This window comes from Sciurus vulgaris (genome assembly GCF_902686455.1).
Source record: "Sciurus vulgaris genome assembly, chromosome: 1".
Taxonomy (NCBI): Eukaryota; Metazoa; Chordata; class Mammalia; order Rodentia; family Sciuridae; genus Sciurus; species Sciurus vulgaris.
Window position 1 is genome coordinate 79,487,177 of NC_136461.1, and position 21,402 is coordinate 79,508,578.

The 21,402-nt window shown below is 40.4% G+C and overlaps 1 protein-coding gene across 3 annotated transcripts in view; it reads right to left on the bottom strand.

Annotated features, from left to right (window-relative positions):
- The window catches only part of TGFBR3 (transforming growth factor beta receptor 3), a 189,843-nt gene that overhangs the window by 58,852 nt on the left and 109,589 nt on the right, over positions 1-21,402 (bottom strand). For all 3 annotated transcript variants that reach the window (XM_079147484.1, XM_079147483.1, XM_079147482.1), the window contains one exon: positions 17,593-17,730. In XM_079147484.1, the coding sequence (XP_079003610.1) occupies positions 17,593-17,730 (138 nt within the window). The remainder of the gene's footprint in view (positions 1-17,592; positions 17,731-21,402) is intronic.

Genomic DNA, 21,402 nt, shown 5'->3' on the forward strand with positions numbered 1-21,402 from the left:
GAAAGGGTGCACAGCTTCCGGGCCCTCACTGGGAGACCACCCTCCCTGCACCTCCATAGTTCACTAACCCAGGAACACTTAAGCCCCACCCTGTAGTTCAGGGATTTTTTTTTTTTTTTTTTTTTTAATGGTTTCTTCAAGTGGGCAGGATTGAATTAAATCATTGCCCATTGGTGGTTAAGTCAATCTCCAGCTCCATTTCCTTCTCCAGAAGTGGGTGAGGGGCTGAAAGTTTCAATCTTTAATTAGGTGGTTGGTTCACCTGTAACCAGTCCCATCCTGAGGCCACCCAGGAGCCCCCAGTTACTAATCTCATGAGCACAGAAAAAGTCATTTATCACTTTGGAGATGCCAAGGGTCTTAGGAGCTATGTGCCAGGAAATAGGAGCAGAAACTAAATATATATGTCTTACTGTGTCACAATGAGTGAGTGTGGAATTGTTTAAAAAAAATAAAAGGTTATGAACAAGAATTTTATATTTGGATAAATGGCAGAAACTTCCCAAGGCTATTTATTCCATTTCCCATCCTCCACCTTAGTTCTGGGTCCTTGCCAGCTTAACTAACCCATATCTGGCCCTTCTGTGTTGACAGAACAGTTACAGTAACCAATACAGTTCCCTCTTTCCCTCCTTCACGCTGTCAGCTGGGGAACTTTCCAAAAAGGAAACACTTGATGATGCAGAAGAGCAGGTAAGCATCTTAATATGGCCCATGGCCACAGGGGGTCTCACCCACCCCCATTTCACGCTACTTCCCAGGGTACCCAAGACTCACCACATGGAACCAATCATAGTTGCAGAACATCATGTGGCCACACACCCTTGGGTCTCTTAACATCCTGCTCCCCTGCTTGGACCAGACACTAACCTGCCTTGCTCACCTGCTGAGCTGTTCCTTGCTCCCCAACAGGCACCCCAACCCTTCTGTGAAACCTCCCAGGATCCCTGTGCTCCTCAGGATGCGGCTACCCACATGCCTTGTATGTGCCTCCAGCCCATCCCCTCTCATGTGAATGGTCCCAGTTTATCAGCATACCTGCTGCCTTCACTTGACAAAGAACACCACCCTGAGGCCAAGGAAGCACCTTGTCATTCTGAATCTCTTGTCATGGTGGTGCAGGACATGGCACAGAGCAGAGACCCAATAATTGCTTATGAATGAAAGTTCCATGTTGTTACTTACAGGAAAGGATATGCCATAATTTCTTCATTCCTATTACCCAAACTCCTTGTTTCCCCCACTGCCCAAGACCTGAGCTTTGGGTCAGGCTTTAAAGCTAATGATTTGATTTTTCACCTCATAACTCTAGCTAAAAACCAATTATTAAAGCATTTTTAGGAGTTCCATATCTCCCCCCACAGTACACTGAACTTTCCTCCTGCTTGCTAATTAAAACTCAATCCTCTGACATTCCCTGACATGACAAATGTCTTCCTGTGGGAATGAACAGAGCACAGAGCTCCAAAGATCCTGGTTCTTAGCAAGGGTCTGTGGAAGGGGCAACCATGAAGCATTTTACAATCTAACAAATCCTGGGATGCAGAGACACACCTGAGCTCCCTCCTGGCTTGAATATTCTTCCCTACTTGAACCACACATGACATGTGTATTTTAAATTCTGGTTATGCTACCAGACTTTTTTAAAGAGCAGAACATTATTCTATCTGCCAGTGCTGGGAGTTTTATTACAAGAACTTACGGCTAGGCAACAAGAGCCAAGTTTATTATTTTTTCTGGATTAGATTCAACAACCTCGTCCAAAAGTTCATGAAAAAAGCAAAAGAGGCAACCAGCTCTTTTGTTTCCACACCTGTGTTTAAGCTTTAACTCTTAAAGTCCTAGGTAGATCCACGGAAGCCTCAGGGTTGATCCCACAAGTCTGAGTAAAGTGAACAAGTTCTCGCTAATGGGTACAGCTTTTTCCTGGAACTGAGCTGCTTCTTCGTTTTAGCACTTATCTCAGCACATCTACTGACTCAGGCCTGGCGGTTCATGACAGTCTCTCCTGGGTCTCTCCCAACTTGGTTTATTCTCCAGGAGGGAGGACAAGAGGAACTTTGCTGTGGAAAGTGCCACACCGCAAGGCCTCATCTAGTTTGTGCACACCCTCCTGCTTCCTTGACCCCACCCCAAAATGAATGCTCCCTGATGAACAGTTCTGATGAAAATTCAGGCCACATGAGATTAGAGGCAGCAATTCTCACCTCCTTAAAGTCTACTCAAATATTACCTTCTTGAGAAGGACTATCTAAAGTTATAATGTGGGCTGGGGGTGTGGCTCAGTGGTAGAACACTTGCCTAATATGTGTAAGGCCCTGGGTTCAAACTCCAGCACTGTAAAAAATAAACAAATAAAACTGCAATGCAACCACTCAGCCCTCACTCTAGCAATTCTGGTTTCCCTAAGTCATCTTTGCATTTTATTTCTACTGCACCCATCATACCTTCTAAGATACCATATAATATATAATTTATTATGCTTGTACCCATCTTTTCCCACTAGAACACAAGCTCCTTCAGAGGCTGGCATTGAAGTCTGCTTTGTGCATGGGTATAACCCAGGCAAAAGAAGATACTCAAAAAGCACTTGTTTAAAGAATGAATCTTGAAGACTGATTAGTTGGCAGGGCCTGTCTGAAGTTCTGTGCTGAGAAAGATTCTGAGATCATTATTCTGGACTCGTGATGAGAACAAATGCCATGATCAGCCACATGTCTGTCAAGGGCGCAAGACCACCTTTGCCCAAGACTCTGCTGTCCAATACAGTAGTCACTTGCCAGATGTGACCATTAAGCACCTAAACACTGCTAGTTGAATTGACCTGTGCTGCAAATGTTAAAATACATACCAGAATTTGAAGACTTAGTTATAAGAAAAAGTCAAATACCTTGTTGATGTTTATCAACTGATTGCAAGTTTAAATGATATTATTTGGGATATATTAATTAAAATTTTCTGTTCTCTCTCTCTCTCTCTCTCTCTCTCTCTCTCTCTCTCTCTCTCTCTCACACACACACACACACACACACACACACAAACACACACGGGGGTGGGGGGACTCACTTTGTCACCTAGGCTGGTCTTGAACTCCTGGGCCTCAGCCACCCGAGATAGCTGGGACCACAGGCAAGTACTACTCTGTTGGGTTCTTCTGCTTTTTTAAATGCACTAGTAGAAGACTTAAATTACACATGTGGCTCACATTACATCACTATTGGACAGCACTGATCTAGGTCCCCCTGATATGCCCCTAAGGAAGGAACATGTTTATGAACTAATGATGTCCACCAGCCAGCCCATCTGCTTCTTGGTTTGGTCTCAGAACATAAACCAGTGTCAAGAAGACACCTCAAGCCCAGTGCTCCCCAAAGTGTGACTTTCAGACTAGTTTATCGCAGCATAAATAAGTTAAAATGCAGCTTCCAAAGTGGTGGGGACCTACAATCCAGGAAACCACGCTATAATCTTCTTCCCACCACTGTGATTCCAACCTTACTCGAGGAACAATGCTTTAGGCCATAGACACAAATATTATTTAAACTCCAAATAATCTCTATAAAGCTTGAATGAGAGTGCTTGGAGAACAAGCAAAAAATCTCCTCCTCTGCCCTGGTGAAAAAAGCCAAGAGGGAGAAGGAAAAGCCAAGTTATGGATGGAGTCATCTTCTTGCACATTTAAAAAGAAGTGGGTCTTGTGAAATAAGAGAAGCCACAGCTCCCCAGTGATAAAGACAAGCCTGTTGGGATCTCAGAGGAAAAGCCATTCCAGGAACATCTCTCTCTCTCTCTCTCTCTCTCTCTCTCTCTCTCTCTCTTACACACACACACACACACACACACACACACACACACACACACTCACACACACACACCACACTATAGCTCAGCTGTGGTCCACTTGGAGCTTGAGTTATCGGTTGGCTGAGTGCCTGCTATTCATGTTACAGGCCCTTGGGGCAGCTCTGCCTCACACACCCAACTTCACACATTTCCATGATTTCGGTTTTGGTAGAAGTTCAACACTTGCACAACGAAGGATCAGCTATTCTCCCTCTTCTGTCCTGCCCCACACCTGACTTTTACTATTCCTCTTCAGTTTTCCTGGCTCCTTCATACACAAATCTCTCTTTAGAGTTGACTGCTTAGGAAAATAAAAAAAGCAAAACAATGAAAACAGATAAAGCAAAGAAAAACATATTGATATTTCAGAAACACCTGCCATGCCAAGAATTTGCTAGCTCAATTTCAGGGGAGAAAAGACATATGGTAAAGGAGAATAGGCACTTCTCAAGAATCCAGGCTTATATTTAAGTAGGATCTACAAATTGGCCCTAGAACTCAATAACAGCCCCCACACAGAAAGGTATTAAGGAGATTATCCTTTGATGTATTTTGTGCACATAAAGTCCAGTAAAGATAAACTTACTCCAACAATATTGAAATATTTACCTCCCTAATGAGGATTGACCCCTACATTCTGAAAGAAGAAAAGCTCACGTTCTCCCTACCCGACTCCTGGAAGGACTGTATTTGCCTATTTCCTCCCAATCCCTGAGATGTGAAATGTGATCTGAAACATGTTTTCTATTAACATATATCATGACTCAATGTTGTTGTTTTTTTTAAAAAAAGGTTTGTTTTAAAGAAATAATAACTTCCATGCCCATGAACCTACATTCATAATTTGCAAAGCTACATATTCATGAGCCATAAGATTATAGTATCTGCCAATCATGCATTCAAGAAACACAAATCCATGCAACCATTTTTAAATTCTTGGTGTTTGTATTTTGTACCTCAAACCAGATTACTTTGCTCCAATAAAAATGACTTAAAACACACTATTAATTTTTTCTCAAAACATTTATGATGATTAGTCTCTGTTTTTAATTTTAATTTTTGCTGCAATGTAAAAAGCTAAGGAATTGAAATGTCCCTATGTTCTTAACCCTCTACATGTTGACACATGTCCCTAAGGAAAGCTCTGAGATGCTGCCCTCCAAATATGAGCTTGCACAAACCTGAATGTGAGCCAGAGCAAAAGCAATACTCTAATCTCCCATGGAAACATTACAAGAATGACAATGTGTGTGAGTAAGTTACACACACAAAGAGAAGAAAAAGATCTCACGCCATCTGAAAAATGAACTCAGTTCCCCACAGGTTACCAAATGTAATGAAGCTTAATAGTTTTCCAAAGTAGCATCCCAGTCTATACAGGATCCTCCTCAGCCTTACAATATAACTCCCCAGACTCCTGCATTTACCCTTTCATCTAAGAGAAGTTTGCCCCAAATTTCAAAGTGCATTTGTCATCTAAAGCATATTTTTTAAGGAAAAGAAAAAGTTAGCAAGTTACCACTACATGCCATGTTCCTCAATTTATTTTTGCCCTCCAAGTGTGCTCATAGGGAGGTATCTTTCTTTCTTTCTTTTTTTCTTTTTTTAGGTTACATCCAATCTGCCAAGCCAGGTTCAAGTGCACAAAATAAATTTCACAAATGCCTGACTCCAAATACGTTCTTAGAATGTTCTTTATGGAGTTCTTCATTGATACTGATAATCTCAGTTCCACTTTACAAAGAAATTGAGGCTCAAAAACTCTAAAGGGGGGTTGGGGAGATAGCTCAGTTGGTAGAGTGCTTGCCTTGCATGCACAAGGCCCTGGGCTCGATCCCCAGCACCGCAAAAAAAAAAAAAAAAAAAAACACTAAAGGGTCTACCCAAAGCACAGAGCTAATAGATAAGCAGGGTTGATAATAGAATGAAAGCCCTTGTTTCTCACTAGAGCTCTCTCTACACCATCATGTAGCAATCACTACCAAACTCAGTAATCAGCGTAGGGCAGATAGGAGTCTCCCTCAGCCCCATACTAAAGGAATGCTGGGAGGTTATAAGCATAAAGCCCCAGTCTGAACACTTACTAAGTATACATCACGTAGATTCCAAATCCTTACATTTGACAATTGAAGAAACTGGGGCTCTGAGAGATTAGGTAAAGTGCTATAATACTTAGTTTTAGCAAGCAATGAGTGCCAATTCAGACTGTTGGACTTCAGAGGCAATGCTCTTTCCACGTGGGGAGTGGAATGTGCCTGGATAGATCATCCCTCTTTGGTGAGGGAACCAGCTTACAGGTCAGCAAAGAGCTGTATAACATAAGCCTAGCTTTCTAGCAAGACAAAGCAGGCAAATACAAACAGGTTTCCTTTAGCTAAAAGGAAAAGCAGGAAGGTAAACTAGAGGGTAACTGCCTTCTCTGCCTTTTGCAATCTGTTAGGTTGCTTCCTTCTCTGAGTTGGCTTCTCCAGCAGCCTGAGGAGATATGTTGGATGATAAAGTGGGGAGAAAGGGAATGGAAGGAATAGACAGAAATAGGACTGTCTGTTACAGAAATGAATTATTGTGCTGGAAAGCAAGTTATAGTAAATAACAACAGCAAATTGCCCAAGGATCTTAAAATGGTTAAATTAAGATGATAATGGATACAACACAACAAGAATATCTGACGGTATAAACATAAGATATAAATATGTCTGTGATGGTCCCTTTTATATGTCAATTTGGCTAGACTACAGACCTGTTATTCACTCAAACTCTCATCTACATATTGCTGTGAAGGTATTTTGTAGATGCGACTAAAGTTCACAACTGGATGATTCAGGAAGAAAGACTGCCCAAGATTATCCAATGGACCTGATCCTATCAGTGGAAAGCCCTTAGGAGAACAGCAGAGGCTTCCCTAAGGAAGAAGAAATTCCAGCTGTGGACAGTAGCTTCAGCTCACGCCTACAGATACCAGCTGCTCTTCCTGCAGGGCTCTCTGACTCGCCTTGCCGGTCCCCAAAACAATGGTGTAAGCCAAATCCTTGCAATACATCTCTTCATATACATCCTCTACTGGTTATTTTTCTCTAGATAAACATTAACTGATAAGAGTGTGTGTGAATGGCTGATAAAGGCCCCAGGAGAAATGGGGCTACACATTCTGGACCATTGAGCAACCACAGATCCAAGAACAGTTTGAGAAAAAAAATCATCTAAAGGACATTTTGTTGGTGGGAAGGAACAGAGATGGAGCCTCCAACCTAAAACAGCTGGTTGGAGCCCTCTTAGAACTCCCTAAAATTAGTTCTCAAGCAAAGAAAGGCAGGGAGGATCCCCTTAGTAGGACACTTTTATGTCCACCCCCACTTTTCGGTTGACATTTAAAAGCAGACCACAGTGGTCTATGCCAAAGTCAAGAAGCTTGAACTGAACATAACTAGCAATGATGATGAAATGATACCCAAAGGACTAAGGACAGATGCAGATACTAAGCGAGGCAGCCTGGTGGAGCTGACATGGACACAATCCAACCAGCCCACAGGGAGAATGTTATTGGGAAAGGGGTCAAAGAAACAGTTCCAAAACCCTCATCCTAATGGAACACTGGTATGACCTAGATCCCAATACTGGAGCAAGTCTTTCACGACATACTGAAACAGCACCTTTGTGCAACTAACCTCGTGCCTCAATGTGACGCTAAGGGTTCAATTCTGAAGCCCTCTTCTTGGGATTGTCATCAGTGGCTCCATGTCGGAGACCAGAGTTACAGATAACATTGTAGTTATACCCTCAAGTCAAGCAATGTGACTATCACCAGGGAGGTCACCATTTGCCATTCTTGAAAAATAGTATTATTGTTAACATTTATTGAGTATTTACTATGTGCTAGACACTTTTCTAAGTACTTTACATGAGTTATAACCACCACTTTCTAGCTATATGACCATGCACAGGTTGACCTTTTTTTTGTCCCAGCTTCTTCTTAAGAAGATAATAGTAACCACTTCACCGACTTGTTATGAAGATTAAATAATGGATGTATTTAGATGCGTGCCTAGCACATGGCACACACTATTAAGTGTTATATATACACAAACATGCATATGTGTCCTCACAAAGGCCATGAGGGTTGTCTGACAGATCTTGAGGTTGATAGGCCATACTTCATTCTTCACTGGGGCAAAACCATAGCCTTCCTGCCCAAACTTCTAGAAAAGGATATAAGAATGCTGTTTTCAAGGGTTGGGTCAGTGTTAGCTTCAAGCCACAGCTCTGTGCATTGCCCTGAAGACTATATCATCCAGAAGAGAGAATCTTAAGAATAGTTTTCTGTGAGAAAGATGGAAGGACTAGAGACCAGAAGGCTAAGACCATTGTAGGCTTTTGCCAGAGGAGGTAGATGGATAAGCCCCTGGTTTCCAGGTATACCCTGGGTCCTAGCATCACGTTGTCATTCACCATCCCAAGGGATGAAGCCAGAGGCAGAACCAAAGATAACTCCCTAGCACAGTAGCATTAAGAGCCCACTTTTGCAACAAAGACCCCAGATCATCTAAGATAGGGTGTTAGGAATAAAGGGCAAAAGCATATCTTGGAATATAAATCCTACCCCACAGGCAGAAATAATAAAGGATGCTGGGACTCCTTCCTCCCTCCAGAAATCAGCAGTAGCTTCCAAACCAGAGAGTTAGATGACAGGGATGTGAAGAGTTAAGAGTCAGGTTGCCTCAAATAAACCCAACAGTCTGTGCTCAGGAAAGAGCTGGGTCATTATGCAGTCACTTTCTGAGATGGGAAGTGTGAGGCACCTATGTGAGCCTTACCAAGGACATTGCTGTCAGCAACTTAAAAGAAGACCTAGACATAGCCAAGAGCTCTCACATCATCTTCCCCTAGCCTTCTGGAAGACAGACTTTCCCCCCCTCTCATTACACACACAAAAAATAAAGTATTCTGCAACCTCCCTTAACAAAATACTCACTGTTTTACCAAATGGCTCTCTGAGGTTGTCCACTTTGGTATCCATAGCACCAAAGATTAACATTTGATACAATTGTCCAATGCTTGGAAGGAGAGATGCATCAGATTACCAGATTCGCCTTAGACAATCAAGCCTTAACACCATGGGAATCTGCACAAAGAAACACCAACCTTCCCTCCTGAGTGAAAGAAAGTTTATTTAACCTCAATTTGTTGAATAAAAGCAAAGCCTTCACAGGGCTGGGGCCATGCCCACACAGACATGACACATGTCCAGTCAGAGCCAGGAAAAGTCTACGTTTGCATGAGCCTCCTGGATGATGCCTTGCTCAGGAAAAAGACACCGGGCAAACCTCACAAGAGCCCCGGGCCACTCACTCACTGGCAACATTTACCAACCTGAACCCAGGGAGACTCCTAGGAAGTCTTTAGAAAATGCTTTTGGATCAGGTTTACCAGATGGAATTGGACTCTCTCCAGTGTTCTTATTACAAAGTGACATTTAGGAAGAGCTCTCTCACCACAAAGGGGCCAGAAGCTCATTCCTAGGAAATATGGTAGTTGACTGACCCTAGTTCATAAGAGGATCAAGCTCCATATAATTAAGGCTCTTAAAGACAAGCCACAAAACCAACAGATAAGCAGGCTCTGGTAGAGAACTGCATGGTACACAACCACTTGGAATATCCCACAGGACACAATGAGTCATTCCACTAGAGACATTTCAAAGAAGAACCACCAATCTTGAAACGTTTAGCTATTTAATCTGCCTTTGAGAGAGAATTTATTTGGAGAAAGACCTCACTGGAAAGCCCAAACTGGTGTATTCAGACCCCTAGCGTACAGGGGTGACACTTCTGACTGAGCAGGAAGCTGTGTTTGTGTGCAGCACCCTGCTGCTCCCAGAGTCAATCCCACAAAGGAAGCTGCCTCAAGCTGCATTTGCAAGAGGGTTCTCACTTTATCCAATTTCCAGGATCCAACCATGGTACTTATTATACTACACTGGCAACTCCCAATTTCCTAACCAGCTCTCCCACATAATGGGAAGCTCCCTGAGGACAGGCCACTCACCCCACTTCTCCCTGGACCTTCCAAGGCTGGCTCAGTTTCCTGAATTATACAGTCATCAAAAACTGGGTGTTGGATGAATGAACAAGTAGATACATAAACCATTATACTAGGTATGCTAATATTGTGGTTTTTCTAAACTTGAGGGACAGGAGTTACCAAAAAAGGAAAAGAGGAAACTAGCAAAGAAAAAAAAATTATTTCCAGATTTCTAAAGGCAATGCAATAGAATACAGAATATATATATTTCTAAGTTTCCTCCTCCACAAGCAAATTTGAATGTTTGAGTTATTCTTAGGGCATTTTTGGATACTGAGACCCTCAGTTACACATTTCTTGGCCTTATGAAAAGGTAATGGCTGGACATGCGCTGTGGTACAGGCTGTACGAGTCCCTTCCTAGCATAGCACTAAGCTCACATCTGGGGCTGTTTAACAACTGATTGGAAATTTAGCCTTCTGATTTCCAGTTAAATACGAGGCACAGGAAAACAAATAGCACTTGTTTTTCACTGAGCCTTGTCAGTCATCCAAACTGCTGTACAGACCAGAGAGCTGCCTGTGGTTTGGTGGCAGAGACCCAAAATATTTGGACTTTTTTTTTTTTTTGCCTCCAGTTTAAGTAAAAGAAATAAACCAGATTTTGGCAAGCACAGCTTCTTTACCCACCTTTCCCCGATTCTTGAAAATGCAAAACTGGTTTTCAGATATTAAGCATGTTCCTGGTATTAATTTATATTTTTCATTAGGATTAAGTTTTGATTTGTTTTTAATCCGAAGCCAATAGCATAAGGTTTGGTTTCTCTCATTTATTTCAACTGCTCTGCCTTGATATTTACTTGGATTGGCTGAAGAGGCAATGTTCATATTGCTGTTTTCTGTTTCCAATTAAAATGGGCTATAATATATAGCATTTGTATTATCACAGAATCAGAGTTTAAAAACTGCAAGAAACTTTAGAAATCAGCTAATGTAATACCCTCCTCTTAGAGATATAGGAACTGTAGTTTAGTTAGTCCATTTATGCATAACTAGTTAGCGGTAGAGCCACCACCAGTACTCAGGCTTCCTAACACCCAGGTCAGGGTTTTATACAGAATATATTTAGAAAAACTTGAATTACCTCTGAGTTGCCAGATAAAATACAGGACATCCAGTTACATATGAATGTCAGATAAATAATGAATAATTTTTAGTATAAGTATGCCACAAATATTATAAGGGTATACTAAGAAAATTATCTGGTGTTTATCTGAAATTCCACTTATATTGATATCCTGTATTTTTATTTGCCAACTCTAGTAACCACACCATGGAGACCAACATCCATCCTCTTCCACCCTCCATCCCCCACTCAAACATACACACATTCACACAGATTTTTTTTTCCTCTGGTTTTAATGATAAATGGCTGGAAAAAAGAAATCACAGCGCAGTAATCCCAAGAGAGAATGAGATTGGAAGAAGCTGCTTATTTCTCGAGACTTTCCTAATCTTAGATATCTATTTTTTCCTTTTGAGCATGCAAAGCAGCTAACTCTGACATAAATAGGTTGGCCATGGTCTTTGGATTAGGCATTATGTTATTAGAAGCCAATGGTCTCATCTTAAAATTTCTATTTATCCCTAGTTTCAAGTCTGTAGACCTTGTGGGAGATAGCACTCAGGTTTGGAATGCAAATAAAGATTAAAAAAAAAAAAAAGGAACGTGGAATAAAGTAAAAAGATACACTTTAAAATCTAGTTCAGGGCTAGAAGTGACAAAGGACCTGGGTAGTATGTACAAGGCCCTGGGTTCAATCCTCAGTACCAAAATCATCATATCATCATCATCATCATCATCATTATCTAGCTCATTGATTTTGTACAATCAGGTTTTTTTGTTTGCTTGTCTTTATTTTTGTTCATTTGCAGTGCTGAGGATCAAACCCAAGACCTTGCACATGCTAGGCAAGTATTCTGATACTGAGCTACATCCCAGCCTTTGCACCATCACTTTTTTTTAATTTTTAAAGTTTATTTGTTCTGATTTGTTATACGTGACAGTAGAATGCATTTATACATTTTGATAGATCATACATAGAGTGTAATCTCTCATTTTTCTGATTATACATATTATAGGATCATATCACTTTCAAAGAGTGCCACAGGAGGATTTTTTCCTAACGGTTTTATAGGATATAATTCACATACCATAACATTACCCTTTCAACTGTATAATCCAGTGTTTTTATTGTATTCTTAAAGAGTGGTATACCTGATACAATCCCTGAACCTTTTTATCACTCTCAAATAGAAACCTCATATCATTATTAGTGGCCATTTACCATTCTCCCCTCCGCACATGCCTCTAACAATGATTCATTTTCCTTCTGTCTCTATGGGTTTGCCTGTCCTGGTTATTTTACATACAATATGGAGTCTTTCATGTCTGGCTTCTTTCACTTAGCATGTCTTCAAGGTTCATCCATGTTGTGTTATTTATCATAACTTCATTCTTTTTTTATTTTTTAAGATGAGGGTTTCACTGTGTTGCCCAGGCTGGCCTTGAATTTGCCATCTTCCTGCCTCCTTGGCCTCCTGAATAACTGGGATTATAGGTGTGCACCACCACAGCTGATGGTTCATTCTTTCTATGGTCAAATAATATTCCACTGTGTGGATAAAGCATTGTTTTTATCATGTGATGGACATTTGGTTGTTTTTCATTTTTTAGCTACAATGAATAATGATGCCTTGGACATTTACAGAAAAGATTTTGTGGATACATGTTTTACAGTTATTTTCCAAAAAAACTGTTGTGTATTCCTATCGGTGATATATGAGCCTTCCATTTTCTCTACGTCCTTGACAACACTTGTTATTATCTGCCTTTTTTATCATAGCTACCCTAATTAGCATGAAGACGGTAAGGCATCTCATTGTGGTTTTGATCCGCATTTCCTTCATAACTAATGACACTGAGCAGATTTTTCACGTGCCCTTGGTCATTTGTGTCCTTTCTTTGGAGAAATATCCATTCAAGCTGGAGCTTGTTTTTAAAGACAACTTAACATTATGGCTTTTCCCAATACTTTTTAGCAAAACAAGAACAACAAAAACCCTTTCAGGTTGAAAATTCAGACATCAATTACCCAGTTGAGTTATTGTACTTTTTCTTAAATTGTGGAAATATGTTCATAAATACAAATAAGCTTCTATGACCTTTCTAAGTGTTTTTATTTATAGTTTCAACATGAAACTATATGAATTACGGGAAAGATTCCCTTAATATCTGATTGCACTGAAGAACAATCCTAACCTACTCACTATTCTTTGGACCATCCACGCATCGCACAAAAGGAAAACGAAGACTGTGACAACTGGTTCATGCACGTGCACATATGTGACTCATGAAGATACGCTACTTGAAACTCAGTCTGAAACACTTTCTGTCCCACTCCTATTTCCTGGGTAACCAGAACGAATGGGTCAAGCATTGGCACTTGCAGAAAAAGCAAAATCCCAACTTCCCCCTGCCTGACAAACTCCCTCCTCTGGCTGTGCTGTGGGGTCATGAGGAGGAATTGAATAAGCTGACAGAAAAAAATGCAGATACCTTTATTAGACAATAATAAAGCAAAATATTTTATACTTTTAAAGTGAGACCTTCTGTGCAACACAAGACCTCCTAACCAATTATGAACATTTTCCCTTTTTTAATTTGGCATTTAACAGTGCAAATATGTCAATTTAAATTAAAAAGTCATCCTAACAATGGAGTAAGTGCTGTCACTTGAACCCTACTTAAAAAAGAATATTGTTAAAGTATTGAAACTGAAAAGTAATGCAAGTCCTTCAGCAGCACATGCAGGAGGAGACCAGGATTGCGCATCCGGAAATGGGAGTCAGAAGACTCCGGCTCTCTCTTCAGCAACTCTAAGCAATCTGCGTGACCTTGGAGAGGATAGTGATGGAAACCAAGAAGTCTCAGCTTCCAGAGATTCCATGGGCCACCTGAAGTGTTTGAAGAAACACTTAATTTTAAAATAATTGAGTTACCTTATCTTGCAATTTTAACTCTTAACTACAGTAAGTGGATAAGTAGGACATTCTACTGGTCTTCTATCCAGCATGAGAAATGCACAAGTAGCTTTCTCTCCATCACTGTCCCTCTGGTGCAAAGACTGTCAAGACGATAAAGAGGCCCTGAAATTCACTTCAGCCCACAGGAAAGAAGGGAAGAGCTTGCCTAGGGAGAGCTGCCCAGCTTGTGAGAGAACTTGCATCACTCATCTCTTGATCAGAGAATTGGAATGAACACCAGATGTTCCATCATCTCTTTCAGGCCATGAAGAAATGTGTGATGGGAGAAAAACATTTTCCCTAGAGGAAGCCTGCTGGACAATGGAGCAGAGTTCAGGTGTCCTAGAATTTAAATCCTTGACTTCTCCGGCTGCTGCCTCCCCCGCCTGGGTAATTTTAGGTTCGTCATTTGAAACTAAAATGTTAGGTTCACCATTTAGGTTCATCCTTAAGTGGGATTAACTCCAAATAGCACTGATGTTACATTGCTTATTATACTGTCCTCCTGTTTGTAGATCTTAAACCCAATGGTCAAGCAGTTCTTCTAGATAGTAAACAAAATTAAAGCAAATAAATAACTTGGAGTAAGATACTTTCCCTTGAAACCCATGCAGTGGCAGATGGAAGAAGGAATTCAGAAAGTGATAAATATAACTAGGATATATGTGGCCCATACTGTTCATCTGGACCTACAGCCCAGAGCAATAGGAACTTCTTTTTACCTGGGGTCAGCCAGCCAGTCAAACCAGATATTTTATAATTACAAATATAAATTCAACATGCTTCTCCCAAGTGCTCTCTACTGTAACACCAGCAATGGCACCTAATGTCTATGAACATATCAGTGGCAGGCACTTTGCTAGACATTTTAAATGTAATCTCATTTAATTAAGATAATACTCCTAGGGTGTAGGGACTATTGTTATTTCCAAATTATTTTTCCTGAGAAAAATCAGACTAACAGAAATTAGTTTGCTCAAATTCTGCCCAGAATAGGCAAAGCCTCTGCTTAGAACCTTGCCATAACCTGCAATGTGGTAGCCACCAGCCCACCGAGCACCGGAAATGTGCTAAGGAACTAAGGAACAGGAACTAGTTTTTTAAAAGAATTTTGAATTGATTTAAATAGCCATGAATAGCTAGTTCCTACAGTATTGGATAGTGCAATTCTACAGCATGAGGATTAAATGCACATGAGTTTCTAATCAGATCAGTAAGTCTTATTACCACAAATAATCTTTTTAAAGGAGATTGACAATGACTAAGTATGAGGAGAACCAGTTTAGCAGAAGAGCTTGTAGAATAGGTACTATTTGGGTTTGAGAGACAGCTTAGCAAGAAATGAGCCCTGTGATTTGAGTTTTTAGCCTCTAAGTCTTAGTTCCCCACTTACAAAAAGGGGTAAATACACTAGGACCATTGGGATATTGTGAGAACTAAATGAGATAAACTATTGGAGCTCTTAGTACAATTCTGGATATGTACTAAATACTAAGTAAGTGTACTTCCCCCCTCCCCTCGATACTGGAGACTGATTGAACCCAGGGGCGCTTCAACACTAAGCTACATCCCCACTCCTTTTAATTTTGAGACAGGGTTTTGTTAAGTTCCTCAGGCTAGTCTCAAAGTTGAGATCCTTCTCTCAGCCTCCTGAGTCCCAAGAACTATAGGTATATGCCACCATGCCTGGCTATAAATTTATTATTAATAATAACAAGTAAATTATTACAGTTTTGGCCTTTTTGGTAGACATATTAAGAGTTTCAATTCTCAAAAAAGAGCTACAATTTAAGTCTTAGTAACTCCCACTTGAGTTTTTCAATGTTTCATTTTGAAATTAATTCGAATTAATAGCCATGTTGCAAGTATAAAAAAAAAAGGAGTCTAGAGTACTCTTCAGCTAGATTGACTAGTTTTTAATACCTTGCCACATTCTCTCTATACACTGTAATTTCTTTTTCCTGAACATTTTGACCCTTTGTTCCTTAGCACTTAAAGTACATCAGGTATGTTTCCTAAGGACATTCTCTTACATAATAATAGTATCATTATTAAATGCAAGAACTGTAACGTTGATGTAATAGTTAATCTATAGGCCCAATTCTAATTTCATCCACTGTCCTCATAATATCCTTTATGGCAGTTGTGCCACTTCTACCCAAAAGAATCCAGTTCAGGATCATATGTGTCTCTTTAGTCTTATTTAACCTGGAATAGCTCCTCAGCCTTTCTTTGAATTTCATAATGAACATGAAGAGGACAAGCCAGTTATAGAAAACCACTCAGTTTGGTTTTGCCCAGTGTCACCTCATGATTAGATTCAGCTTCTACATATTTTTGGCCAGAATCCTACATAAGTGATGCCGTGTTCTTGCTCATTAGCAAGCACACAATGTCCACCTGCCCCATATTGGTGACATTAATTCTGATCACTTGGTTGAAGTATTTCTGGGTATCTCTACTATATAGATTTGCTCTTCCATATTTAATAAGTAACTTGTGAAAAAGATATTTGGAGAATATGCAAACACCGTTCCTCAAACTCCTTCACTTACACATCTGTTGATGATTTGTGCCTGAATAACTTTTACTATGATGGTTACAAAACGATGATTTCCTAACTTCATCATTTCTTCCACATTTCTTAATTGGCAGTCTACTCTAAAGAGCAGTTTCCTCTTCTCCCCCCCTTTTTTTTTTTTTTTTCACTTATTTACCTACTTAATAACTGTATAGATCATGGACTCTTACTTTATCCTGTGGGTGCCTCTGAGTTTTTAAAAGCATTCTTCAAATGTAAGTGACAAAAAGCTACAGATCTGAATTAAGGTCATTAATTGGGGAAAGTTTATTGATTAGGCCAGAGGAAAACTATTAACTAAGGACTCCACTCGCCTGAGATGCCTACAAGCAAGAGAGGTGTAAAAGCTTAAGGCTGTGATTAGGACTCCAGCAAGGAGTTCTTGCAGTGGACAATGTGAGTTATCACTACCAAGTTGCAGTGTCGCTCATCATCAGACATGATATCATACCCCAAAAATTCCATCCAAACAACCCATCTATTTCTCCACAACTAGCAAATTTGAATGTTCTGGCAAACTCCAAAAGACATGATTTACAAATAGTAGGTAATATTTGGATCATTCCACAGAACTAGGTTCCAGCTTTTTTTAATAAAATACAAATGATTTCATTTTGGAGTTCACTGTGTCACTTTCTCAAAAAACAGTTTCTCATATCAGAAGTCAGGCCTGTTTTATATACAAATAGAATGGGTTCGTGCATCTTTATTTTGATCAGAGACCACACACCCTGTGGCTGTTTGCAGTTTTTCCAGTACTTCTGATGCCACAAGGGGATCTCAGAGCTGAGATCAAAGCTCAGGTCACACCCCCTAGGACTGCAGGTCCTCCTCTGTCATGCAAACAAGACCTGACTCCTCATCCACAGAGGACACATGGGTGGTGCTTGCTTCTTGCAAATGCTTACCTTTGCCACTCAAATATCACCAAGTGTACAGCTCCACATTCAATGCTCTTTGAACATTGGTATTATTTCAGTGCAAAAAAGCCTTTTTAGAAAGACTTGCAAAGTTTTGGGGTCATTATAACCTTAAAGGATCCATTGGAAGGGTTTGAAACATTACCAAGAAAAGTCTGGAGACCCCAGTTGCAAGTCTTTCTGTCTTCAAATGCCAAACCAGAGGTTGTGGAGAGTTGAGCAGGAACACAATAGGCTTGTGGTGAATGTGCACTGAGGAGATGGGATTCAGGTGCAGAGTGACCTAGGAAGCAACAGAAAGAGGGGAGAGATGTTAGCACCAGCCGTGCAGATCACTCAGAGCAGCATCTGAATACCTTGCCACCACTCACCATTAAGAGAAGCTATAAAGTAGTTCTGAATCTGTGAATAAGATATATCAGGTTGAGCTACATGATACTGCCAATATTGGGCCTTTTTGCTTTCCTTCCCCCCACCTTTTTTTTTACTACAAAGTGACTATTTCATACGGTTTGGCCCCACTAATTTCAGTCAAAACATGACTCAGCTCCCAAGAATAGAACACAAATAAACAAAACACCTTTTGTTTTAAGAACTGACAAAGGCAGAATAAAAGGTACCTTCCCCCGAGTCCCTCACTTGACTTAAGGTCAAGAGGCCAAACTGAGAATTAGAGAATAGGATCCGCTCAGGGTGGGTTATCCCTCTGGACCTTCAGAGGAAGGACTTTCTCCTCTCTCAGGTAAGCTCCAAGCTCTATAAAGTTAAGTGAGTTCTGCCAGAGAAAGAGCCAAGAGAGAAGAGAAAGGGGCTGCCAAGGGAGCTGCCAAGGCTCTCACTGTCCCAGCTACTAGTGTGAAGGGGTTTTCCAAAGAAATGAGGCAGAAAACACACCAAATAAACACTGATTGTACAGAGTTTCCCAGGGGGAAAAATGGGGGAGAAAACTATGAGCCTGGATAGGAAAACAACTGAGGTCAGTTTTGAGGGAGGATCAAGGACCGTTGTAAGTTACCATTATCATCATTAGCATCATCAAAAGGCACCTGTAAGTAAAGCCAGAAAAGGTGGACTCAGTGTCTTCTGAGAGCACAAGAGCAAAGGGCAGTCAACATTAACACAGAAAAGCAAAATGCTGCACAAAGAAATACTAATGAGACGTTTTTAATAACCTGTCTCATAGGGACTTTCTATTCCAAGGGGTGAGGCAAAACAAGGAATCACATACTTAAACCAATGGTGAACTCACCAAAGAGCAGTAAGGGAGGGAAGGGACAAAAAAGGGCCTAGGCTAGGAAGGTACAGACTGAGGGACACATGGGAAACAATGTACATGTCAGTCATAACCCTCCAAGGAGGAAATGGTCTAGATCCATGATCTGAGTCTATGCAGTCACAGGGAACACAGCACTGAACGCTGGTTGCTTGACATCTTCCTAGTGGCTGCCAGCCTGCTTTGATCTCCGTGTATCTCTACCTTCTCTGTATCTCTGCCATCCTTTCTAGGGACTGCCTATGACCAACATTATTTATTACCGTATATTCTCAGGTCATTGTTTAAAAAAGACACCATGCCTTAACATATGGTAAGCACTCCCTAGATGATTTAATTCTCTACTTTTCAATGCCACAAAAGTACTTAATTCTATGAATACTTTGCACCAAAGTACATGATAGTATCTTGTTTACTATTGAAAGTGCATGTCTTAATTTCCAAAGTAGACTATGGGCAATGTCCTTACATTTAATACCATGCTTAACATATCATAGACAATAAAAAAATTGACTTATCACATCAAATTCATAAATATGTGTGTTACCTAAAAGGTAAAAAAAAAAAGGCTGAAGATATTCATAAGCTCAAACAGAGTTACCTAGCTAATTTGCAGAAAAATACAAAAACAAAAGCAACACTCAAACTATCATAAGCCCTTTTTGCACATAGCTAGGATTGTTTTTATATTTTGGCATAAGTATGGTGCCAAATCAGTACCAACTCAAAGTATGAAATAAACTGTGATGTCAAGTACAGTTACAGGAAAAAAAGAAGTGTCCTTGGTTGTTGTTTTATTTACTTACGTATTATTATTTTGTGTGTGAGAGGTTTTTCAGCACACTTTGCAGATGTTGTCTGCATCTGGAAACAAATGGGTAATCACTGACAACAAGAGAAACTATAGAAACAGGTCAGAGGCAAAGATACAAACTGAAGCCTTCACCGAACAGAGAGATGCATACTACAGAGAGCTGTGTGAAGAGTGGAGAAAGGAGGGATGACATACTGGCTTACGAGTACCTGAAAAATGCAGAGCAGCCCTCTCCCTAACAGAAGACGCCATTCTCTGTGGCCTCTCCCTAACAGCATGGGGCAGGAAAAGGTTTCCCTATTGATTTATTCCGAAACTGTTCCTTGAGCACCAGTCGTACAAACAATAACAATGTCCATCTGCAGAGGGCACATCAAACCTTTTTTCTGATGATTTTCTTTGTCATTTTCAGGCATACGATTCTTTTTAAAATTCACAGATATGCATACATTTGGGTCAAAATGCATACTACAAAATAAGTAAGTACATATCTCAAATGAATAAGAATTTTTCTTTTTTTAAAAAAGCTTATGAAGATGTATGAAACAGATATTGGTACCCAGGTCCAAAATTTTCCAGATGGTCCAAAGTGTCAAGACCTGGCTCAGACAATCAAGGAAAGATTTCTAGGAGTCTCAGCTCTCTGAGCTTTCCTGGAAACAGCTCCTTCTTCAATATGTGGCAGTGTCTGGCCAAGATGAATCTCTGCTTCTGGCACAAAGGTCCCAGGCAAAGCCCCAAAAGCCATTTGGCAAAGAAGAATTCACACTACAATTGGGAAATTAAAAGAAAAATACCCAATACTTTTTATAAAAGATCATTTGGCAGGAACAAAGAGCCCTACAAGCATCCACTCACCTAATCCCTCAACACTCTTGATTTTCTATACTTCCTACATTTGAGCAATTGTGCTGCAGGGAAGATAGGGGACAACCAAAAACAACCAAAAAGAGAATGAAGGTATAACAGCTCCTGGGAATGTGAGGAGAATACACCTGGAATATCTCAAAGAATCCCTGGCCAAGCTGCCTAATTTCTCCTAGGTTGTAGAAAGGAAGGAAGGATCCTCTGTATGGATCAATTATTGGTCAGGAGAGATAACAGTTAAGATCATAAAAACATCCTTCTTCAGTTCTTCACCACTAGCTTGTCCAGTGTTGGTGGGCTAAAGACCAAAGCTAAGGCAGATTGCAGCAAAGAAAAGAAAGGAGAAATGATATAAATGGTATCCAACAATTTCTAGCTTAGAAATTCAACTAGTAGTTTAAGGAGCTGATCCTCAATCCTTTATCAAATTTACACATAAAAATCCACTTATCAGCTTAATCTACAGGCTTCAAAAGTAATAAGGAACTGAATGTAGGGGTCATATGAGTCATGGAAGCTAACAGGGCTAATAGAGATGTATCCCAAATGAAGGATCAATGGCTGGTCTCCAAATCAGTGGCTTCTTTATTAATCTTTGGGAGTCACAGAGCATTTGAGAACTCAATGTGAGTATGAATCCCCTCTCTCTCTCTCTCTCTCTCTCTCTCTCTCTCTCTCTCTCTTTCTCTCTCTCTCTCACACACACACACACACACACACACCACAAAACATTTTGCAGACAATGGTAAGGAAACACATCCATTGCAGGTGCCATGTATTCCAGGTTAAGTGCCCATGAACTCTGGATAAGGAACCCATCTTAGAACAGCAGGAAAATTCTAATGGCAGAAATGGAAACAAAATAGTTCCATCTGATTAAACTAGAAAGCATATTTCTGGTCTAAAGATGTCACCCTGTCTGGGAAAGAACTTCTTAGATGACAACTTAGAACTAAAAATCTTTCAGTGTAGTTTCTGGGGGCTTCAGAGGCCTCTTCAAC